Consider the following 25,052-nt stretch of genomic DNA (forward strand, 5'->3'; position numbering starts at 1 on the left):
AGCCTGCGATAACATATGATTAGTTCCCCTAAGTGAAGGACAGTGTTGCGGCTGATAATGCATTCATTCGAGGGGGGGGAGGGGCCCGACCAGTATTGCGGTATAGGAAAAAATTCATGTCATACAGAAAAAACATACCAACGAATCACCACATACATACATAGAGAAGCACGCATGTGTTAGCAAAGAACAGCGATTGGTTCAGCTATGTGGAAGGAGTTACGGAACTAATAACATGGATAACCAATCATGCAAGAGGCAGAAATAAACAGCATATATATTCAGAAGCTGGGCATGAAAGAAGCCGTCCACTCACAGAGACAAACAACAGAGAAGAAAAAAGCCCTGACACGTTGTTCACAGCCTACTCAGAACATGGCCCACAAGGTGTATGACAGTAAGAGATACAACGCAGAACTACAAAACTTCCTGCCCCATAAACAGGTAAGAAAAACAGACACATGCTGTACAAACATATAAAACATGTCAATTGCAAAAAGCAAGAACATAAAAAGAAGATGCAACATAGGCAAAGATAATAACCACCAGAGTACCCCTTTAAGGGAAGATACAGTACTTGTCCAAACGTGTATAGAACAGTCCTAGAGACTATATTAAATAAATCATCCTATGTCATATACTAAATTGCAAAAAAAGGGGAGACCCCACTGCGCCACACCTGTCAGTCAAAAGAGGATTTGCAGAACAAAACTCACGTACTAAATTACAAAAAAAGGGGAAACCCACTGCGCCACACCTGTCAGTCACCAAGATGATGGTGGAACAAAACCCACATATATATATACTCATAAAGCTTGCACAAGAAAAATTATGTATTAAACATGAAAACTCCCATCCCTACCCAAACTCATCCCCTTACCACCCCCTAAAAAGTAGTCCCATCCCATATCCTGACCAGTAATAGTGTTATATACATTGAGGCTAGGGCAAAATAATCAGGCTTCCATATATATTTACTCCATATCTCCCAATCAACTCAATCCACTCCAAAGTTAGAGTACACAGTCCATTGTTTTTTTTTTGTTTTGTTTTTTACAATATGTATTATTATATTATTATTATAGGGCTCTTGAAGAAATGTCAGTATCTCCCTTGGAAACTCAAAGAATAGAGAGCAGTTAAAAATGTCCAGCCTCCATATTGCCAAGAGGCCTCCCCTGAAAATGTCCAGCCTCCATATTGCCAAGAGGGCTCCCCTAAAGAAGTCCCCCACCAACATGGGGTACAAAAGTCTCTTGTATCGAGGATCCAATCTCCTTATGTCAAGAGTCCAATTTCTTCATATCAAGAGTCCAGTAGACAACAGCAGCATCTTCTCTAATCACAGGGGTACAACGCAGACCCCATTGTCTAACCTTCATCCTATAGAATATTCCACTTCATTGAGCACCATCATGAAGTCAGTCTGTCCAGTCCAACGGTCCACAAAGGTAAGTCCAAAGATGTATCAATCCACACTCTAGACCAAAATCAAGAAAAGAAAAGTTATACATTGGCATGCATTTTGACTATGGTAAAGGTCCAACAAATCGTATGTTGATCGCCCAGGTGAATATAAGTATATTAAGTTTGGTCAAAAAGATACCATAATTACAAAGAAGAATTTAATATTTAATACAAATATCATACAATACAAAATTATGATACAAAAATCCGAAAAAAGAGGGAAAGAAAAAACACTCAAAAAGAATGAAAAATGGAGTTGAGATAGAGGTTAAAAAAAGAAACATGACATGCTGAGTGTAAATAAACACACTAAGTACAATGAGTGGACTAATAAAAAGAGTGAAGATAGATGTATGTAAGAGGGAATAAATAAATACATGATTGAATAACTAAATAAATAAATAAGTGGATCAATAGATATATACACTCACATAACACACAGAAGTGAATAGATTTGTGCAGGTGGACTGTGAAAAAATGAATATATATTAGTGTTGAGGGGGTGAATACACCCCTGTCAAAATTGTGAGATGGTGTGACAGGAATAAGTCATCCATGTAGTCGTGAATTGAGTGTGAAAGTGAAGAGAAAGACATACAAACGAAGAGAGAAGAAAAGAATGGAACTCAGAAAAGAAAAGTAAGCCCCAGATGGATAATTCTAACAAAGGATATAGTATCCCTCTATCCTGTCCAAGAGACCTCCAAATGTAATCCACCATAACTCACTCCTGGGCATCATGCATGACATCTGATATCTTCCTGCTGCTGAGTATAAGAAAACAGTTGCCAACATATTCCTCCCAATTCATAGTCTTACCAAAGAGTTTGTCTACTCTATTCTATTACTCACCTAGGCACCCAATGAAGAGAAGTTCTTCATTCAACCAATCTGGAGATACAGACTTCAGATTGAAGATCCATTTGGCCTCAATCTGTAATAACCGGTTAGAGACGGAGCCTCCACGGATGTCTGTTCTAAAATTTTTCAAGCCACAGATCCGTAAGCCTAAGGGTCTTCCCCGGTGGTTCCGTAAAAAGTGGTCTGCAACTGAGGTCAGGGTCCTATCACATCCAATATCCTGTTGTGCCAAGGAGATCGTGGACAAGTGTTTCTGTATTCTTTTTCGTAGCTGTTGGCTGGTTTGTCCAACGTAGATCTTATCTTGTTTGTACGGCCAATTTTATATCGGTTGCACGATCAGAACACTCTATACCCGATTTAGGGAACATATCTATTCCCTTAAATTGGGTAAAGGAGCTCCTAGACTCATAGAGCACGTTCGAGAGAAACACCAAGGCGATCATAACTGCCTTAAGTTTTGCGGCATAGAAAAGGTATGCGCAAAAGAAGGATTAGACAGACAAAAATGGCTCTTACAAAGAGAAGCCAGGTGGATCTCTGAAACGAACGCTCTAGGTGAGCTTGGTTTAAATGACAGACGGGATCTCAGCATGTTTATCTGATAGGTTGCATTCTTTTAATATATGTTTATATGTTTTTAATGATTTTTGGTATGTACCGTTTCACACACAGGTAACAAGTGTGTGAACTGAGCTGATACAGCTCCCATCCTGACGTCAGGGGAGGAAGAGGATTTCACCTCCTCCGGACCAGGCGGGGGGCGTAGTCTGATGATAACTGGATGGTGTGAAACAGCGTTGTCACTGCAAGCTCTCTGTTGGCGTCCTAACCCGACCTGACTGTTTTAATCCTTTACCTTTTGCACGAATAAAGAAGATTCAGCATCAGAAGTGGTGAGTGCCTCTTTACTTCTTTGTGGTAGATCTTATTGCAATTGCATATATAACATTTGCTGTTTTGCAATTAATGTATCTCCTGACAGAATATTTCTTTCCATCGGCTAGATTCACAAAAATGCGTGTTGGACACATGTATTGGCAAACATTGCAGTCTCCACACGGAAAATATCCTTGGTGCTTTTGTCCCCTCTGTATTCTGTTGGCTGGTCTTTGGAAATGACTGTGTGATAGAAGGTCTCTCAAATTGGGAGCCCTTCTGGGTACCATTGCAGGTATCGTGGGTATTAATTCCCAGATGCAGTTATCCGTGGAGAGAATACTCCACGTGGCTCCAATTGGTTGTTGACGGTTGATATAAATCGAAGTTCTTCTGTTTGGACAGAAGTTCAATTCTGTCTTTGGCTCTTTCCCGTTGATAGGCTCTGGATATTACTCTTCTTGGATACCCACGTTCTTTAAATCAGTCCGATAGTTAGGCTGATTGCGGTCGGAAGTCCTGTTTCTTGCTGCAATTCCTCCGTACTCTTGAAAATTGTCCTACTGGAATATCCCGGAGCGCATGTCCTGGATGAAAAGATGTGTAATGCAAAAGGCCGTTTGTATCAGTTTTTTTTTATGGTAATGGATTGTATCCACTCGACTCCCATTACAGGATAGTTTCAAGTCAAGAACTCTACGGAGGAATGTTAAATAGAACATGTCAAGTAAATATTCAGGTCATTCTGGTTGAGGGAGGAGATTAACTCAAAACACTCCTCCGTCGAACCTTGCCAAAAAAACAAAATGTCGTCAATGAAGCGATACCAACGTAAAACCTTATGGAAAAACCTCGATGGGTACACGTGTGTCCTCTCCCAATGCCCCAGAACGAGGTTGGCATAGGAGGGCGCACATTGTGCACCCATTGCGGTACCAGAGATCTGCAATAAAAAACTGTCGGTCAAAAACAATAATTGTGGTGTAACACAAACCTGAGTGGATTTCCAGTGGAATGTGAATCCAAAAAATACATGGTGGCCATAATTCCATCTTCATGGGAAATATTAGAATACAAAGATTCTACATCACAGGTCATGAGTAGGGTGTTTTCCGGCACAATGAGGTCGTCTAGATTTTGTATCAAATAGATGGAGTCCCTGATATAAGAGGGTAAAGAAGTAACCAAGGGTTGTAAGAAATAGTCCAAAAAAGTGCACGCTTTTTCACAAAGACTTTTGAGAGACTCCCTATAATCTGGGGTCCATGTGGACTATATACATTTCTGTGCACTTCAGGCAACATGTGGAAAGTAGCAATCCTTGGGTTACTTACCTGCATGTATTTCTTCTCTTTCTTAGTAATACGCCCATGCTCTGCAGCTGAGTCCAATAAATGCAATCATTTTCTCTGAAAGACAGAAGTGGGATCAGAGGGAGGTCTGTGATAGTAGTTGGTGTTTGTAAGCTGTCTCTCCGCCTCCCGCATATATTTTTCAACTGGCAACAAAACAACATTGCCACCTTTGTCTGTCTCCTTGATTAGGAATTCTTTATTTCTCATTAAATCCCTAAGGGCTTTCTGTTCCTGGACTGTTAGATTCTTCCCTGTAATTGTGTTAGGGGGCAGTTGTTTGATCTTTTCCTTAACCATATTGAAGAAGATCTGGATAGCAGGGAACAGAGATAATGGAGGAGCCGTTTTGGAAGGAATATAACACGGAAATCTATTCACAGCTAGTTTGTGGATAGTACATCATGTGATAATTGGTCACAAGATTGCATGTGGACAAGATGTTATATGGTAAACTTTCTAAGAATGTATTAGCCTCTAGCTTCTAGTATACTTAACCATCCACAATGAAGGACCACTTACACCACTTACATGATCTATAAGACTCAGTTAACTTTGTTTGTGGTGGCCCACAGCTTGGGGATGGTGGATCACGTGATCGCGCTACCCCTGTGACCGGTCATGTGAGTGGAATATCTACTTGACTGGGTGTATGAATGTTGGATGCAGGGACACTGGTCATGTGACAGACAGCCACATGACCGGACAGGTAGTCACATGATTGGATTGGGGATTTGATGAGTAACTACGCCAATTGTAATGAACAAGATAGTGTAACATTGAATGGGTAACATAGACGCGTACAAAGATGTCTGTTATCAGTGCATTTCTTAAAACGGGCACACACCGTGAGCTATTTCCGTCATCCTGGGTCATGTAACCATTTGAATCACATGATCGGACATTGTGCCATCTGTAGCTTATATAATTAAGTTCATACTTATTAGGCGAGCTATGCACCCGTTATTGCTACTATTGTGAATATGTTTTTATGAAAATATATGTACATTATGATATGTGTAATATATGACCAAGGGGATCATGTGATTGGGCTAGTCACATAACCGGACATATGCCAGTGGGACACAGAAAACTGGCGGTTCCAATACAGCGGGCATCATCATGCAGGTACTGTTTGGGGAGGGACTTTCTGAGCTCACACCTGTTTGGTGTGAGTTAGTATTGCATATATAAGGAGGACCTCTGTTTGTTATTCTTTAACCCTTAGTAAGTCACCAGTTGGGTGACGTAATGCGTGGGCCATTAGTGTGGACACCCACTTATGATAAGTACTTACGCTTGAACCCGTGCCTCCATCTGTGTTAGGCCTGTTCTCTATATTATTTAGTATTTTACCAGTCTCTACTCACATTGATAGCTTGGATAGCCCTTTTCAGTGAACAGGATTCATATTGTGTAGAGTGTAAATTCTGTGGAAACGGAGGGGGTTTATTGTCCCTGCAATTTTGCACATATTGCTACTATCTCTCCACAGACTTGCACTTCTCATACATATTGTTTATTGTCTATGTACAGTCAGAGTGCCTTACACATATATTTATTGTCTTTTAATGCATAGTGGGTGTCCTCAGGTGGGTGTGCCGTTATGCCCCCCCCCCCCCCCCTAGTGTTTTGGGTTACCCAAAATAGTTGGATATTTTAAGTGTTTTTAGACTGTTTGCTCTTATATATTTTTTAGCAATTATCCAAGTGCAATAAAGTTATTTTCTACAGAGAGGTGTGCTACTGTATTTAGGTGTGTTAATTTTTTCTCCTGTGGAGTTGCATGGAAATTATTTCATGCTTTTATGAAATTATCTCAAGGCTGGAGTCTATTAATGTCAAGCTCAATAATACGGATAGCTGTAAATAACAATGTCTAGGAGTTCTGTATGTTGGTAGAGATATTAAAGGGATAAACACAAGAGGAGGTATTTATGAGGATTGTGTTTTGTACACAAGTCTACATAATAAGATGTGCTGGATTAAGATGCCCCAAATTTCTTAGGGGTATGCACATTCTAAAATCAGCTGTGTGCGTCACACACCACATTCTTGTATCAACTATAGCTACCAGCTGGTATATATTTCTTCTACAATTTTCTGATGTGAACTATGATAAAGCCTGTTTCACATAGGTGTACAGTTGAATGCTTATGTCCATATTACCACCACGAGCTGGCCTGACCATGTTTCTGATGACCTGAACTGATGCTTGTCAAGATGGTTAATCAGACCTCTGCTCAGCTGGGACTTGTGGCCTGTTAAAACCGCCTACATGTGTCAAGCTGCAGTAGGAAACACCCTGCTAAGCCCCACCCATCTGCTAAAAAGAGGCAAGAGCAGCACAAAAACACAAAAAATTCACAAAGTTGTGTGCAATGAGATGTGCATAACTGAATTCAGTCACAAACAGACAATATTTGGGGTAAGTTCAGGTTGTTTCATTTGTAAATATGTTTCTGTAAAACCGTGGAAAATGTGCATCTATATTTTGGAAATTAATGTTCTCTAGTATAAGTCTAGTAAAAAGTGGTTGTCTGTACACAATATGTAAAAAAAAAACAACAACATATTTTTTCCAGCTGCATAAATAAGAGACATCTCACTTATTTATGCAGCAAGAAAAAAATATGTGCGTTTCTTTTACATATTATGTGCACAAACAGTATTAGCATATACAGCACCCTCTTGCCCTTTCAACAAATCCATGCCCCTAACAGTGACACTTCTTGCCCTGTGGTAGAGATGGCCCTGATGACAAGTCACAGCTGTATTTCTTTCCTGCAAGATGGGGGCTGTAAATAGTGGGCTGCAGGGTGTGAACTCCTGATCCATTGCAAGAAAACAACTAGGAAAAATGATAATAGTAAGAATTTAGGTCATGTTTGAGAACATTTATATGGGCCCTACAAAATAGTCACAGCCTACTGTGTAGCACTTGACCACATCTAGTATAATAAAATATCCTATGTTTAGACATTTTTCATAAAAATACACACCTGCATCTTTAAGGGGTTATTCAGAATTATAGAAAAAAAACACATCTGCTTTCTTCCAAAAACAGCACCACGTCTGTCCACCAAGTTGTGTGTAGTATTACAACCCAGCTCTATTTGCTTCAATGTTACTGAGATACAATAACACATATTATACAACTAAGGACAAGGGTGGTGCTTTTTCTGGAAGAAATTGACCAAAATTTTTTATTTATTTTATGTTGCTTGTTAGTTTGTCTTTTTAAACCCCTTAAGGGCAGGGTCACACAAGGCACATCCACATTGTATTTCCAAGCTGACTGCAGAGCAAGCTCCCAGCTACGGAAGGGTAGCTCTTTGTGCCTGCTCATAGTGGCGGATTCCCGCTGTAGAAATCTGCCGCTATGAGCAGACACACAGAGCTAACTCTGCAGAGCTCGCTTTGCAGTCCTTTTGTGACTGCCATTGGTGCATCCGCAATGTTAAATACGCTGTGGATGAGCCCTGTGTGACCCTACCATAAATATTTTAGATTGATTTAATCTGCAAGAAAGCATTATGATTATTATATTTTGATTCTCTTCCTGGATATGTCGCACCCAATGCAATGGACACACAACTTATTTGAAAATTGGGCACTCTCCATTCTAGGTTATAGAGAGGAGTCCTATTTGTCATGCATCTCCAATAAATCTTGATGAAGAAACATTTTTAGGCAGATGCTGCTGTGCTTGGGTTTCAATTTTCAAGTCCTACACTGCTGTACGGAGATCCTACTTAGTGTTTGTTACATTTTCTTGTGTTAAGACTACAAAATATTTATTTGTCCTTTAATCACGGTAACCTCCAGATGCCATCCTCTCAGGCAGTGTTTCTCAAGTGTGGTCCTCAAGACAGGTCATGTTTTCTGGACTTCCTTAGTCTTTCACAGGTGATATAATTGTGGTCAGTGAATCAGACATCAACACAGAACACCTGTAAAAGACTAAGGAAATCCTGATAACATGAGCTGTTGGGGGGTCTTGAGGACCACTCTTGAGAAACACAGTTCTAAGGTATGCTATGGCCCTCAGTTACTCATCCTAGTCTAGATAACACAGTACAGACTGTACTCTAGCTGGAACAGTTTTATTGTGACAAATGCCTGTGTGCTATCACACAACCCAAAAGTAGGATAGTTATATTAAGTTATACTAAAAGTAGGTTCACATGTCTAGCAATTTAGTTGCAATTATTGAATTCAATGCCAGGAATGGATTATGATTGGAGGTCATGTGTAAAGGAAAGACTGAGGCTTCTTCCATTCCTGTCTTTGTATTCATTAATTACTATGAAAAACCTGAATGTGCAAACACAACCTAAAGCAGACATCAGTGTCAACACCTATATTAGTTAGACTAGGCAATGTGAAGACTTATATACTTCTATAGTTTATAGTGGTATGGCACTATTAATAAATATTAGTAACTAACATTTTAATTTGTTTGGTAAAATGTGTTAAGACCATAATAAAATCAGAATAACAAAAATAAAAGCAGTTGAAAGCCATTGTGAACATCACATCACACCCAGGGTTTAACGCTAAATTGAAATCCAGTTTAAAAAAAAAAAGGCTTGCCATGGCAACATCAGCATCTCCAAGCACTTATGGTCCTCTGAGATATTCCCTACAGTAACATGTAAACACTCTCACTTGTAGTCTCAGAGATATCAGTTTATTTGTGAAACATTTCTTTCAAGTGAAACAATCTCTAAGAATTGATAAAGTGCTTAAACAATACAATAAAATATAATTTATATGCTCAACAACTGCCTTTTGTATATGAGGATTTCACATAATTGGAAACCTAATCTTATTTAAATGATGTCAGTGTGTCCAATACCACAAGTCAATACCGTAGAAGAGTAAAACAGAGATCCTACTTAATAGGGATATCTGAGATGTAGACAAATTCCACTATTAGTGTCAACCTGTAAAGTTCTAACTAACCATTGAAATAAAAACTATCAGCTCTATATGATGCAGGCATAGGTGGATAGCTGATGGGAACATAAAACAAATTATACATGTCTCTTAACTGACTAAAATAAGGAAATGTTTTTCTATACGCTTTTTACATTGTAGAGGCCGGGCTGAGCTAAAGCATGCATGCCCCCTCCCTCCCCCACTCCTCCTAGCCCTGCATAATTGAGATACAGGGCTGGATATTTCCACCTGAAGCAAAAATATCATGCGTACCAAATCTTATTTCATTGATTTAAAAAAACACAGAAGACATTATTGCAATATATGATGAACTTTACAGTGATAACTGAGTTAAGTTCACCTTGTATAGAGGTTAGACACATTAGCACGCGAATCTCTCTGAATGATAAAGGATTTGAGAAGATTAAATCTAAGTGCTAATTAATATCACAAATGTCAATACGTGACCCACTGACCTACTTCACCTGTAATTCAGCCAGAAGCAGGGCACGGCATCACTGTAAGGGTGCTTTGACACCTATTTTGATGCAGGTTTTTTTTTTAACAAAACAAAGGAATAGATTTAAATAAAGAGCTAATTATTTAGCTAAATTAATGATTCCTCAGTTAGATTTTCTTAATGATTAAATATTTATAAAGTTGCAAAAAGAGTTTACTTTCAATCCAAATCTAATTGGTCTAAAGATTTGTGTGCAGTCTAATATTCAGGCAGCAAATGTGTAATCTCCTATAACTGGTAATAGACCCATTAAAGGGGTACTCCGCACCTAACCCCTAAGATGTCTGCCCTGATCTCCGGCATGGCACCCCAGTCATCCAGTGCATGTAGTAAACTCTATGTACTAGCCGTACCGCCCCCTCCCATAGACATTAACTGAGGGGGAAGCTTTAAGGCTCCAGGTTCAGAATGCCTTAGGCGCCAGCCCGGACATTTCGGGGGTCTCAGCGGCAGGACCCCCCGCGATCAGACATCTTATCCCCTATCCTTTGGATAAAAGGATAGGGGATAAGATGTCTAGGGGCAGAGTACCCCTTTTATGGCATGCAAGCCCCACTTCATTCAAGATCCCAAAGTTTTTTTTTTTTTTTTTGTGTGTGTGTATAACTAGTGGTAATATGGTCTTATTCATAGAGCTTTTAACTTACTAACATACAATGATGCATCTGTATGTCATGGATCGCCTATCATAGTCAAATAAAAAAGAAATTGCAGCACCATCAGATCTTCAAATATGAGACCCCTGCAATCTCCAAAGCATCAATCTGTAGGACATTTTTAGATCATTTTTGCAGGACCTTTACAGAACGTATGAATATAAAACCACAAAAAATCAATGGTGAACTTATTTTTATTTTTTCATTCCCCCCTGCAAAAATGTATTAATAAATGTACCCCAAAATAGTGCTATGGAACAAAAATCAACTCATGGGGCAAAGATGAAGCAGTTCTTCAGATACAACAAATTGAAAAGCTTGAAAAAAAACTTAGCCCAAGTCCTTAGAGTTTGCTTAATGCATCAACTTCCTATGCTCTTTACCTATTATACAGCAATTACAAATGGCTCTTGCATTCCAAATTAGTTTGAAGACAAATACCTATTTCCTATATGATGAAGGCTTTGGTCATAGATACACTAACTGAGAGAGCGTGCTGCTTATATATAACTAATCTAGTACCACCGCTTTAATCTATAATTCAGCAGGTTAGTTTCTTTTATGTAAGGTTACTGGAAACTAACTGCATTGCAGACCTACGTGTTTCACCACTCATAACCACAAGCCAGATGATTTATGAAGACTGTTTAATTCATATCCCAAGATCACTGTTTCCTTCACAGTGTGGTGCTATATATTAGAGGATAAAGCAGGGATGTTTCTTGTACATGAAAGGCAAGGTGCTGACACAGAAGTAACCAATCCTTTCCTATATCTTATACAGTATGTTCTTCTTACATTACTATTCTGTACACTTGTAGAGATCTAACATAAAAATATCGAGGAGATTATGACTCAAGTAGCAAGACTTAGACAAGGTAAAAGACAAGATAGTAGGTTTCATCCCACTCTACATTTTCTTATTTTTTAACATTGTACAGGATCCGCTTTATTCTAAGACTATCTGTAAATATTGATCAGCTCACCTCTATCACAGTGTACAGTGTCTAGCTAATAGCTGTTTAAAGGGGTACTTTGGTGGGAAAAAAATGTTTTTTTCAACTGATACCAGAATATTAAACAGATTTGTAAATTACTTCTATATAAAAATCTTAATCCTTTCACTACTTAGCTGCTGTATGCTACAGAGGAAGCTGTGTAGTTCTTTCCTGTCTGACCACAGTGCTCTCTGCTGACACCTCTGTCCGTCCGGAGCAGGATAAGTCTGCTATGGGGATTTGCTTCTGCTCTGGACAGTTCCAGACATGGACAGAAGTGTCAGCAGAGAGCACTGTGTTCAGACTGCAAAGGCCTACACAACTTCCTCTGCAGTATACAGCAGCTGATAAGTCCTGGAAGGATTTCGATTTTTTAATAGACGTAAGTTACAAATCTATTAAACTTTCTGCCAACAGTTATTTTGAACACATTTGTTTTCCATTGGAGTTTCCCTTTAAAGTATAAACAGCGCTTTATTAACAAATACACAATATTTACCAATAATATTTTCCCAATAATATTTATACTGGAGATAACAGTAGATCTGATGACAGAATTAAACATTTAGCTAAGTCATTGTAATAAGGATTGTGTCTTCCTACATCTTAGGTATCGTAAGTTTCTCTTTTCCAGTGTTAACACAGAATCTCCGTCAGTCTCGATGCTGTAAGTCGTTGAAATCTGGCTTAAATAACAACCGCTAAGTTCCAAACTCTTTTGGTAATGTGTTCATAGCCCTGGTATTAATCTGCTATCTCTATAAATAAACCGAGGAGAATCATTTTCTCATGTAACAAAAGACATACTGAATATTTTTTTAAGTGCTTAAAGGCCGTGCATATTTGATGGTTCTAAAGCATGTAAAAAGAAGACAGAAGCAACTTTGCAAACTTTTTACGAAAATATATACTGTAGCTTCTGTTTGTAGAGATCAAACACAGACCTACATCTTTATCTGGTAACAGACAACAAACAAACCCTGTGTAGTCTGATCCTACAGTAATATTCAGTTTCATTGGTTCCCTTAATCCTTACTTACATTTGCAATAAACAGGGGACAGATGGGAGGCAATATGACTGCAAGATCTGAGTTTGTTTGTTGCCTGTTAGTATTGTAAAATAAATAGGTCCGTATAGGAGCCGAAGATACAAAACAATATCTCCTATTACAAAACTTACCTCCTATTTACAGGATTGTGCATAAGTGTCTGATCTCAGGAGTCTGACTCCTGAGACCCCCCACAGTCTTGAGAACTGGCCTCCAGAAGATACAATTTGAATGAAGGGAAAGTGTGCATGCTCAAGCCAGCTCCATCCATTGTCTGTGCCTAAGTCTGCAGAGCACTGTACCGAACTATTTTCAGAACACCCATAAACAATACATGGTATGTACACTGCATTTGGGAGTTTTATTATGAAGATTGCAGGAGGTCCAACCTGTGGATAGGGTGTGTGTTCATAGTAGCATCACCTCTATAAGCCATAGTGCTACTTACTTCATTTTTCATCTAAACAATGAATAAACAGACTGGATGCAGTTGTAGGCTTTGGCCCAAGTTTACTAATGTGCTGGGAACAAAAAATTACTGGCTTTGCCCATAACAACCAATCACATCTCTGGCCCTTTGTTTTAAAGGTAAAATTAAAATGTAACAACCATGCATAATTAAAGGGGTACTTCCGTGCTGACAACTTATCCCCTATCTAAAGGATAGAGGATAAGTTGCCTGATCGCATGGGGTCCAGCCGCTGGATCTCGCATGCAGCACCTCACTCTCATCAGGCCCCGGAGCGAACATCTGCTTCGGGTCTGATGACTGCCGATCATGGGGCCGGAGTATCTTGACGTCACGGCTCCGCCCCCATGTTACATCACGCTCCGCCCCTCAATGTAAGTCTATGGCAGGGGGCGAGACAGCTGTCTCACCCCCGCCATAGACTTGCATTGAGGGGAGGAGTGTGACGTCACACAGGGGCGGAGCTGTGATGTCACGATCACCAGCCCCGTCATCAGACCCGGAGTGGATGTTCGCTCCGGGGCCTGATGAGAGCGAGGTGCTGCATGCGAGATCGCGGAGGTCCCCAGCGGCGGGACCCTGCATGATCAGGCAACTTATCCCCTATCCTTTAGATAGGGGATAAGTTGTCAGCATGGTAGTACCCCTTTAAGTACAGAATAAACCCAATAACACAACATATGACAACAGCTAATGACATTGATGGCCTTCCCACACACAACCACAGCTATACAAGCGCCGCATGCACCTCATAACTGCATTTCCATTGGTCTGATGTAGGGAATCAAGTATTAAAATCTCAAACTTTTGAAATTTTGCAGTATTATTTCTATTTTGCTGTGATTTCCCCAATTGTGGAAATCATAGTAAAAACATATCATTTTTACAGCAGTTTGGAAAATAAGAATCCCAGCCAAAGTGCTCATCATAGAAATATATCTCGGTAAAGACACTCTAGGAAAACACTTTCAAACTGCATAAGGTGGGAACTGACACCAACCCAATAGTCTAAGTAGTTGAGGCTGTGGGCTGCTGGAGTCTTTAAACGCAATATATCTCAAAATGTACAGTGTGCGATTATTAGCTTTTGACTACACTGCTTTTCTCTATGTGTGGATACCAAGTGATTGTTATGCAAGTGAATCATTTTGAGTGTACCGATAGCAGGCCTCCATGTTGTGTTGAACTACTTTTATGGAAAATTGATATCATTAACCAAGTAAGGCTGGGTTCACACTACGTTTTCTCCCATACGGGAGCGCATACGGCAGGGGGGAGCTAAAACTTCGCGCTCCCGTATGCCTTCGTATGCGCTCCCGTATGTCATTAATTTCAATGAGCCGGCCGGAGTGAAACGTTCGGTCCGGTCGGCTCATTTTTGCGCCGTATGCGCTTTTACGACCAGACCTCAAACCGTGGTTGACCACAGTTTTAGGTCCGGTTGTAAAAGCGCATACGGCGCAAAAATGAGCCGACCGGACCGAAAGTTTCACTCTGGCCGGCTCATTGAAATGAATAATATACCGGAGCGCATACGAAGGCATACGGGAGCGCGAGGTTTTAGCTCCCCCCTGCCGTATGCGCTCCCGTATGGGAGAAAACATAGTGTGAACCCAGCCTTAGAAATAAAGTGAAAGTGGAAACATCTGTTCATGTTTTCTGCTATTTTCTATATCCCACCAAGTTGTACTTTATTGCAGGAACTCTTCTACGTGGTTAGCCTTGATACCTGCCTCATATTCCTGACATAATAGAAACTAAGACAGATGATCATGGAAGATCACACCATTTACTGTCTTTTAGTCGTGAACTAATATTAGTTAAAGGGCACCTAAACTTTCAACAAAGTTCGGACATGTCATAGAGACATGTAAGAAGTTGTGACTGGTGGAGGTCTAGGTGCTGTAACTACTGGCAATGACAAAAACAAGGGGGCAGAAGCGGTCAGCAGGGAACTCTCTTTATTTTTCTTGGCTCTCCTTCAAAAGCTGATTATGTGGTATACAAATTCACTGAAAGTCTATGAGACTTCTACCCCTTTGTCTCTATGACATAGTACTTTGTTTAATGTTTTGGTTTTTATTATTGGTTAATCAGGGTTTCCAACGCAGGTGAGTCTCGGTAGGTATCATATATAACATCCGAAAGGGGACAGAAGGCACAGTCTTACTATATTCTGCCTGTAGTAATAATATATTCGCACAGTCTGATAAGTGTTCAGTGGCCGTAGCTGATAATGTATATACTGGTCGGGTGCTAAATTCTTAGAAAAAATAGCAAGCAATCCAAAAATATCAGAGAAAGGTGAACTTGCACTCACCAACCATGTAGTAGACTTTGATCCATGGGACCTCCGTGCGGCAGGGAGACTTTAGGATGGGAGTGCTCAGAGGCTAACAGCCGTTTTTGCACACACCTGTGTGCGAAAACGGCTGTTAGCCTCTGAGCGCTCCCATCCTAAAGTCTCCCTGCCGCACGGAGGTCCCGTGGATCAAAGTCTACTACATGGTTGGTGAGTGCAAGTTCACCTTTCTCTGATATTTTTGCATGTGAGTCTCTACTGTGATAAGATGTCAATGTCTATTTACCACTGTCTACTGATGTATCCATCATCACAGAAAATGTAGTAAATATTTTATCAAACCTCAGAAAAGAAAAATCTTGATTATTCTCCATTTGCAAGCTTGAATGAACAACAATTCATGGTGAGTATAATTAAGCTGCATCCCATGCTGTAGATAAGAATAGGAAGAAATTCCTACCTTATGGTGATAACACATTTAAGAAGATTGAGGTTCATTGATAGTCCAATTAGTTCCAAGTGATTTCAGCTATTTCCTTTATCTGACAGCACACCACTTTTAATGAAAACAGAAATAAACTAATTTCTATTGGTAGGTTACTTGAAAGCAAATGCGTATGTAGAAACAGATCCATCACCTACCTTCTTGTCTTGTTCCATACTAATGCTACCGATGAGAAAGTACAAGATAATACTTCCACAGCAACCATGTCTGTCAGTCTACTTCTTACCAAGTACTCCTATATGCAGGACCGCTCAGATCCTCTGACCCTGGCCCATTTTTCATATTTTGACAGACTTTATTATGTGCTATACTACCAGGGGTCATGTCCTGGGAAAAAAGTATGAGAACTCACCCCGTATTTCCACTCAACAGCTGGTCCTGCAGGACTCCTCCTAATGGAAACAGTGTTCCTGCTGTTAAAAAAAAGTGCAGAAACTCCATTCCCATGCATTCCTGCAGGACTTGAGCCCTGTCTACTACTGTTGTTGCCCTATTCTCTAATATTCAAGATCACGTTGTCTTGCACCCTCTCAGTAAACCCTCTTTTACAATTTCCCAAAATTTCCCAAACTAAACTTTTCCCTTGGCTCTCCCATATGGTAATCCACTCAGTCCTAGCTGTTCTACACATCACACAATTCCCGTTTATACATCCCAACAATGTAAAATGTTTTTACTGTTCTAAGTTGTCCTATTCTGCTATACAGTATAAAAAGATGTAATAAAAGAACAATATAATTAAAAATAACAGTTTCCATTTAACAGATCTGCTGTGTGCCATAAAGGCAAGAATTATTTTCTGAAAAAATAGCTAAAATATTATTTTCATCTGTCTGCTATGTTTCTAAACAGGTTCATTTTATAACATGAGTGGATTGTAGGAGACTGCATTAGAAAACATCTTGTTTAATAGAAAATGACTGTTTCATTGCAAGATGTCACAATATACAATAGGTAATGAAGTGAAATTTTCGGCAGCTCCCGTTAATGGCTTCTGTTTAGATATCTATTTCATAACAACAAATGAGATCACGAGCACACAGAAGAATGCAGCCGCACAATGCATGTGTGAAGATATAGTATACTCAGTCATTGATTTTATTTTTTCTTTGCCTATAGCTTATCAACTACAAAAGGCTGCAGAATTTTTGTCCTTGCATATTACTGCAGACACAGCAGATTTGCGCCTCCACATTTTTTTTCCCTAATAGGAGGTGCTGACTAATTTGGTGTATAAAGCAGATCTCAGAAATATATAAGATGTCTTTGTTGTTCACACATGGTAAAGAATAATCAGGATAACCAGAATCAAACAAAAAAAGTGTCCGTAAAATCAAATCTATAAGAATATCATTCATATCTGGTAATTTATTAAAGCAACTTAAAAATTTTATTTATGATAACTTGAAATTTTGACAGATACTGTACATCATTATATAGATCAGGGGACTGTAGATGATTATTTGCTGAGGCAACTTAAAGGGGTACTCTGGTGGAAAACATATATTTTTTTTAAATCAACTGATGCCAGAAAGTTAAACAGATTTATAAATTACTTCTATTAAAAAAATCTTAATACTTCCAGTACTTATCAGTTGCTGTATACTACAGAGAAAGTTGAGTTGTTCTTTTCTGTCTGACCACAGTGCTCTCTGCTGACACCTCTGTTCATGTCAGGAACTTTCCAGAGCAGGAAGGGTTTGCTACAGGGAATTGTTCCTGCCATGTACAGAGGTGTCATCAGAGAGCACTGTGGACAGACAGAAAAGAAATTCAAATAGAAAAGAACTCCCTCTGTATTATACAGCAGTACTGGAAGTAATTTACAAATCTGTTTAACTTTCTGGCAACAGTTTATTAAAAAAAATCCCCTTTAAGGCAACCGGGCCGCACAAATTCTCATCAAAAGTTCATGTGGCCTAATAAATTCATTACCGTCAGTCGCACATCACCTGTTTACACCACCTGTGAACGGTCCATTTAATGTAAAAGGGCCCTTAGTGTCCATGCACACATCAGTACACAAAACTCCCAATGGTTCCGTGTCCCAAAGCCATAGGTTCCCTTGCTTTTAAGTGTCTTTATTCTTATGTAAAAAAAAAATTCTAATATACTTACTAGCCTATGGGTACAGAGTTAGAAAAATGTTGATCACTTCCATCCAACTTGGTCTGATCTCATCCTGTCTATCTATATGCAGACACTGCACTAAGCCCTAAAATGTCTTTGTGCATGAGCCCTTAAAACGCATAAAAGTAATGTCACAAAATAATTTCGTGTCGGACTCATGCCTGGATAACTTCTGTGGTGACTCAAGGGAGTAACCAAATTTTAAGTGAAAAAAATTGACTGTACACCTCTTAGGTTACCGTACTTGCTTTAAGAGCATTATAACTTTGAATATATCCTTTTCATGTTTAATTTAGAACTAGAGATGAGTGAATTTTTGAAAATTTGCCTCGATAATATCTTGCTAATTTTCTATTATCTAGCCATATTGGATGTACATATGACATCAAAGGTAGAAATGCAAATTCGTATTCCAAGATTTTAAACTTACCTCAAAGTATATTTTGAACTAGTACTTCACACCCAGTGACTTAAAAGCCACATATTACAGCCAGTTGAAGGGCACCTGTCATTACTTTTTATGCTGTCCGAAGCACAAGTCATCCGGGTGATCCTGGTGGCATTTCCCCACCTGACCAGCCTTGATTGATAGATCTCTCCCTGTTTGGATATACGGTAGAGAGGGATCCATCAATCAAAGCCGGTAGGGCAAGCAGAAGACAATGAGGACTGCTTCAATGACTCGTGATTCTGGCAGCATGAAAGTGATTACAGGTTCTATATGACAGTAGGGTAAAAGCCATCTTAGTCATATCTATAATAGGTTTGTACCCTTTCACAACCCCAGGCATATTGGAAAGTGACTCAAAATGTATAAAAGGTTGAGGATGCCTATATTAGACATTCAATAAAGTAAATTTTTCTGATAACCTAATTTGTTTAAATAAATTAAAATCTTAGCGATTACACTCAATTAAGTCTAAATTTTGTTGTTCAAATCTGTCAATATCCTGGATTTTCCTCTAACCCAAAAATCGCAGAAAAAACAAAATACAGAAGATTAAGCAATTTTATATTTTTATACAAAATCCAATGTAATCTTCTACAAACTGGGGAAAAACTGCAACCCTGAGTATAAGTAATCCAGGGTATTATTGATGGGATCAAATCTGTCTACAAGAATAAAATGAAAAGAAGAAAAAAACCTAGCTAAGGCTTATAATAAGATTATTATGAGATTATTCCGACCAGTGTTTCAAACTAATCCAAAATAGGCCACAGGATAAGAACACTGAATTTTAAAAGGTTACTTCATAGGAATATTTTTAACCACGATTGGGTCAAAATGTTAAAATATTTATAAACTTGAACATAACTGAATAAAACTCTAAAAGTGGGTTAAGTTTCATGGTCATGTACTTGCACAAAATACTGAATATATTAAAGCAATTCCTTGCTCCAATATCAAAACGTAACCGTCCGGAAAAAAATTCACATTTTATCCTTGTTTTTCTTTCCTAGGTTTGCTGGAGATGCCCTTTTTGTAGCCATTTGAATAAATTACCTAAATGATGTCACCTACGAGCTATTATTTTGTCACACCCTCACCCAGATTCATATGTAAAATGAATTCTCCCACATCCTCTCTTTACGGCTCCTCTTCATAGGTTTTTGCAGCTCTGTATAAGAAGCTGTCATGTGGCTGCGACAGGATGTGGTTTCAGTCCTAGATATAGCTGGGTAAAGCACTTCAGGTTTGGTGTTCACTCTGACTCATTGCAGACTATAATGGCGCAATAGACAACAATCTGCCAGATTTATCACAGTGACTCATGGTTGTTTAAAAATGTGGAATATCTTAAAGGGATATTCCAGGATTTTTTTTTTCATAAAGTTAGTGTAGTTCATAATATGGTGTCTGTACCTGTATGTGATGGTGGTCTCACATTTCTTTTGTGATTTTCACCCCAATATTTATTTTTAACAGCATACAAAATTTCTCAGGTCTCGGGTTTTCCCAGGTTGCAGTGCGTTGAGACATGACCTCACTAGTCAGTTGTGCAAAGGGAGCCAGTCCTGCTTCAATGGGTGGAGCAACCGCTGGGAGGGAGAGAGATCATTTTGCTACAGCTGTAGGCCCCCTGGTTAGAAAACACTGGTCTTTTAAATGGATGCTGCTCATTTGTGCAATGAGTGGGGTAGCTGCTGTGTGGGAGGGAGCATGGAACTTACATGGAACTTACAAGCATGGAACTATGGGATATGTAGTTTAAGAGACCAAACTCCAACAGGAAATACCCAGTTCACAAAAAGATAGCCTGGCAGGTATGTACTAAAATCACCTTATGATGGATAACCACTTTAAGACTGTCTGTCTATAAGCTGGCTTAGTTTTATGATGCACGTTTTGGTGCATTTGTGACATCATGTATACCCACCTATAAGCCACGCCCATGTGGAGAGCAAGCCGCTATAATGTCTCTAAAAAATTTCTAAAACACAATGAGAATGTGGTACATCAAGCACCAGATTTTTTGTCAGTAGTTTTATGTATTTATTTATTTTAATAACATTGTTCATGACCTTCATAACTCAAACACATCTTTTCCAACATCCACACCATCACTAGAATTTTATAGTCAGTAGTGAAGACTGTGATAATCTTGAATATTTAGAAATGTACAGTTAATAGCCCCATCAGGAAATATATGGCCTATCAAGAATGGCTGAAAATAAACAGCCAAAGTCTTACAATGTCAGCCAATAACTAAAAAAAAATCTACATATTTATGACACTTTCCAAGCTCGGGAAAAATATTAAGCTGTTATAAAAGAAGGAACAAATTATCTGATGAGGTTGCTTAGAGCAAATGGCCACCTAATAAATAAAGACAGAACTGTGTTAGCCTCAAAGAACTAAACCACAAATGCCCATTGCAGACAGCTCTAAATAATGTTTTGATGATAAATGAGCTGGACCAGATTCAGTGTTCTTGTTTAGATTGAAAGGCAAAATGGCATAACAACATTTAGGGGAAACCGTAGGAATTAATTGATGGCATTGCGGATTCCTACCTAGGTTGCAAGTTTGAAGATATTCACAGTAGCAATTGATCACATTTTAAAAGACTATGGACTTATTTGAAAGGCTTTGTTATACTCTTGCTTATTATATACTTACTAGCTGAGTACCTGGTGTTGCCCGGTTTTTCCTACCTTATCCTTGTGGGGGAGGAAAAGCAACAAAGGAGAAAGCATTTGTCCTCATATCCCATCCTTAAATCCTGAACCCATATCCCCTCCTTATATCCTGACCCCCAAATCCCCTCCTCATATTCTGACCTCATGTCCTGTCCTCATATTTTGTCCTCATATCTCCACTTCATATCCCGTCCCCATATCCCGACCTCATATCCTGACCTCATATCCCGTCATCATATCCCGTCCTCATATCCTGTCCTCATATCCCGTCCTCATATCCCGTCCCCATATCCCATCCCCATATCCCGACCTCATATCCCGACCTCATATCCCATCTCATATCCCGACCTCATGTCTTGTCCTCATATCCCATCCTCACCGTCCCTATATCCCGCCCCCATATCCAGACCACATATCCCATCCTCATATCCCAACCTCATATCCCATCCCCATTTCCCATCCACATATCCCGTCCCCATATCCTGTTGCCATGAAATATCTCCAGCCGTATGGAAGTTATGCTGGAACATACGTTTCCCATATGTTTGCATTGGACTTTAAACAAAAACCCTGACCCTCGCAAATGAGGGGTAGGTTAGGGTTAAATTAACTATCATATATTTTTAGTGGACATATAAGTAACATGTGAACGAGTATTGTCGAAATATCTCCAGGTGTTTGGAAGTTATGCATATAAGTTAACATATATTTCCCATAGACTTGTATGGGACTTTAAATAAAAACCCTGACTATTAAATTACCTATCCTATGACATGTGTACCAAGTGTCATGTAAATATCTTTAGCTGTTTGGAAATGATACACACACACATATACACACACATTGGGGGAGATTTATCAAAGGATTTAGACTGTTTTTTCCTGTCTAAATTTGTGGCACAGAAAGTCGCAGTCTAAATATGAGCGACTTTTCTGCGACTTTTGCTGTAGAGGATTTTTAGAACATGACGCATGCAAGTCTATTTTAGACGGAAATGCATTGGAAAATGCATTGGTGCTGAATTTATCAAGTGCATCTGCCCAAAATACGCTGAAATGTCAGACCATGTTGGAGCAGGTCTAAATGCAGTTTAAGCTGTAGACCCTGAAGTCTGAGCACAGAATTTATCAAGGGCTGTGAGACCTTTAATAAATTAGGAGCACAATAGACAGGAGACTACCACGTACGCTGGTATATAAGCATACCCAGAATAGACTAGATTAGTAAATGTCCCCCATTGAGTTTTATATATATATATATATATATATATATATATATATATATGTATATATAGATTATGTAGCTAAAGACATTTACTTCATAAGTCTTTATAAAAAATGTTGTTTATGTTTGTATCTGCAGCTTGGTGTGTAAGCTTCATTTTCTCTTTATACTTGCACACAGCCTAAATGATTCTCCCACGCAGACTGCCTTGTATATGCTTTACTATCTATATATATGGCCTGTGTGAGTTGACCCCTCCCCACCCCTTAGTTTTGGACTACATCAAGCTAATTATAGTTTATGAGCACATGAATATGCCAAGTGGTGTAAGTTACTCATCGCTCTGGCCCCACCCCTTTGAGAAGAGCAGGAGTGACTGCCCACTCAGCCAATCACCAGGCTGAGACGGAACCCTGTCATTTGCGCTTATGCAGTAAAATGGGGGCCAGAGCACTACAAAGACAGGTAAGAAGCCAGGCCTTGTACAGGAGATTGCAGTGAATAGGGGGCAAGGGATTTAGCTCCCTAGACTACCCCTTTAAGCTAGTGTCACTAAGTGCAATTTGAGAAATCTATTAATAAAATGGAGAGAAATGCATAATTTTTTTGCAAAGAAAATACAGTACCCAACAGGTTCCACCTCTCATTCTTTATGGTTCGTTAAAAATAAAAGCTATAACATGATTTCTTGCTATGGGAAACTGCTCAATTTTCCTTTTCACCAGTTTTGTTAAATGTCCTCGAATGTGTTTATAAGAAATAAAGAGAGTTGTTTCAGAACTTTAAACTACACTTATATGAGTTGAACTGGCTCCTACTCGCCCCTCCATGTACCCCATAGAGATACATGGAGGGGGTGTGCCGGACGCGGCTTCCTGCGGGGTCGGACGTCAGCTTCCGGCAAACTGCCAGGGCCCCATGCAGGAGATCGCGGGGGTCCAGCGCTCTATAACTTATCCTCTATCCTTGGATAGGGGATAAGTTGTTTTTCACTAGACTACTCTTTTAAGATAGTTCTTTGTGGCATTGCTGATTGCTCTGACCTTAGAGTTTATATTGCCCCCTCCTAAAGCTTAGATATATTCAGTTTGTATGTCTGTAATATCTTTTGCTCAATAAAATAGTGTCATATGTTTTCGCCCCTTGTATTCTCGTTTTAAAAAATACTATGTTTGTCAATCAAAATACTTGGTTACAATGTGTAAAAGATTATCAGTCTAATGGAATATATAGAAATATGTTTCCATGCCAAAAATTGTATCCTTAGTTTCATGTGCCTTTAAAGGCAATATAGCCAAAACTTTGCACATGGATTCAATGAAGAACACAGGTTAAAAGTATTTAGGACCTCCATCTATGCTGGGACCGTCACTGACATTTGTATTTTTTCTGAATTGGCAGTCCATGTGGTTGACATCCAGGCCTGGCAGAAGAACTCCAATCCAGACGTTTTTTTCTAACGTTCCCTAAATTATGTACTAGTTTCTAGACAAAATAATCCCCAAAAGGGATTCTGACATAAACCCATTTACTGCCCTAGACTGCTAGGGATCCTTACATTACATAACATATCATTACATTACATAACATTAGGGATCTTTTAGGGATCTCTCATAGACCACCAGCTATACATATACCCCTTTATACAACAAATATAGACAGTAAGCCCATCACTGCTAAGACCACCGGAGATATGGGCAATAACCTTGACGATGCTAGATCTGGATGGTGCTTAATACTGTTTGCCTGCCCATGCAGGCCCTGTATATATGACTCCTTGATAGCATATTATTAGGATGTTGCATATTAACATTCATTTGATGCAGTTTTCTATTGCTTGGCTTATAGGTTTTCAGTGTCCAGGTCCTATTGTTACACTCACCAATTACAAAGGTTTAGAGCAGAGGGAACATTGCCAGCAACTAAAAGCTATGGAAGGGCTTTGGCCAGAGACTGGGAAGGGAAATAGGGAGGACCTAAGCTGTACCAGAGCCCATGAGCTTTTACCTACACTTGGCTAGATATAATACTATATTTGCATCCCAAGAGCTTAGGCTGCGCCCATCAAATGGGTCATACCTTCAGTCACATATGGCTTTAAAGGTTTCTCTACTTTTAAATAAAAGCAGAACATTTTGCTGCCCTGTTCTCAAATCTTGATGTCCCTCCCTTTTCACCCACCTCTCACTGTGCACGGTGAGTGCCTACTTAACATAAGTGTGTATTGTTTATATCTGTGTACATGCTGTTTAGTGTGTATTGAAATGTAAATGGTCACCAGAACCCTTCCCCCAAGGCTGCCTTTGTACATGTCTACTGCTTGTGTGAATCTAGCATACCAGAGTACATGTATAAAGACAGAGGACATATGGTTCTGGGAGCCGCTCAGTTGAATACCTTTTACGAGCCAATTCATGCTAAAGAACAACATTTACAACATTATAAGATATAAATAATTTAGCTTTCAACCATGAATAGGCATACAGTCCAGCCTTTCCTCACTGTGCAGTATTTAGTATCATTGCCTGTGAGCTGTCATAGACAGTATGTTCATG

General features: G+C 39.3%; 1 protein-coding gene across 1 annotated transcript in view; it reads right to left on the reverse strand.

Moving 5' to 3' along the window:
• Positions 1-1,082: 1,082 nt before the first annotated feature.
• The window catches only part of LOC130366969 (pro-neuregulin-2, membrane-bound isoform-like), an 83,286-nt gene continuing 59,316 nt past the window's right edge, over positions 1,083-25,052 (reverse strand). The window contains exon 2 of the mRNA XM_056569359.1: positions 1,083-1,480. Within this exon, the coding sequence (XP_056425334.1) occupies positions 1,422-1,480 (59 nt within the window). The 3' untranslated portion in view covers positions 1,083-1,421. The remainder of the gene's footprint in view (positions 1,481-25,052) is intronic.

The sequence above is a fragment of the Hyla sarda genome, chromosome 1, assembly GCF_029499605.1.
Source record: "Hyla sarda isolate aHylSar1 chromosome 1, aHylSar1.hap1, whole genome shotgun sequence".
Taxonomy (NCBI): Eukaryota; Metazoa; Chordata; class Amphibia; order Anura; family Hylidae; genus Hyla; species Hyla sarda.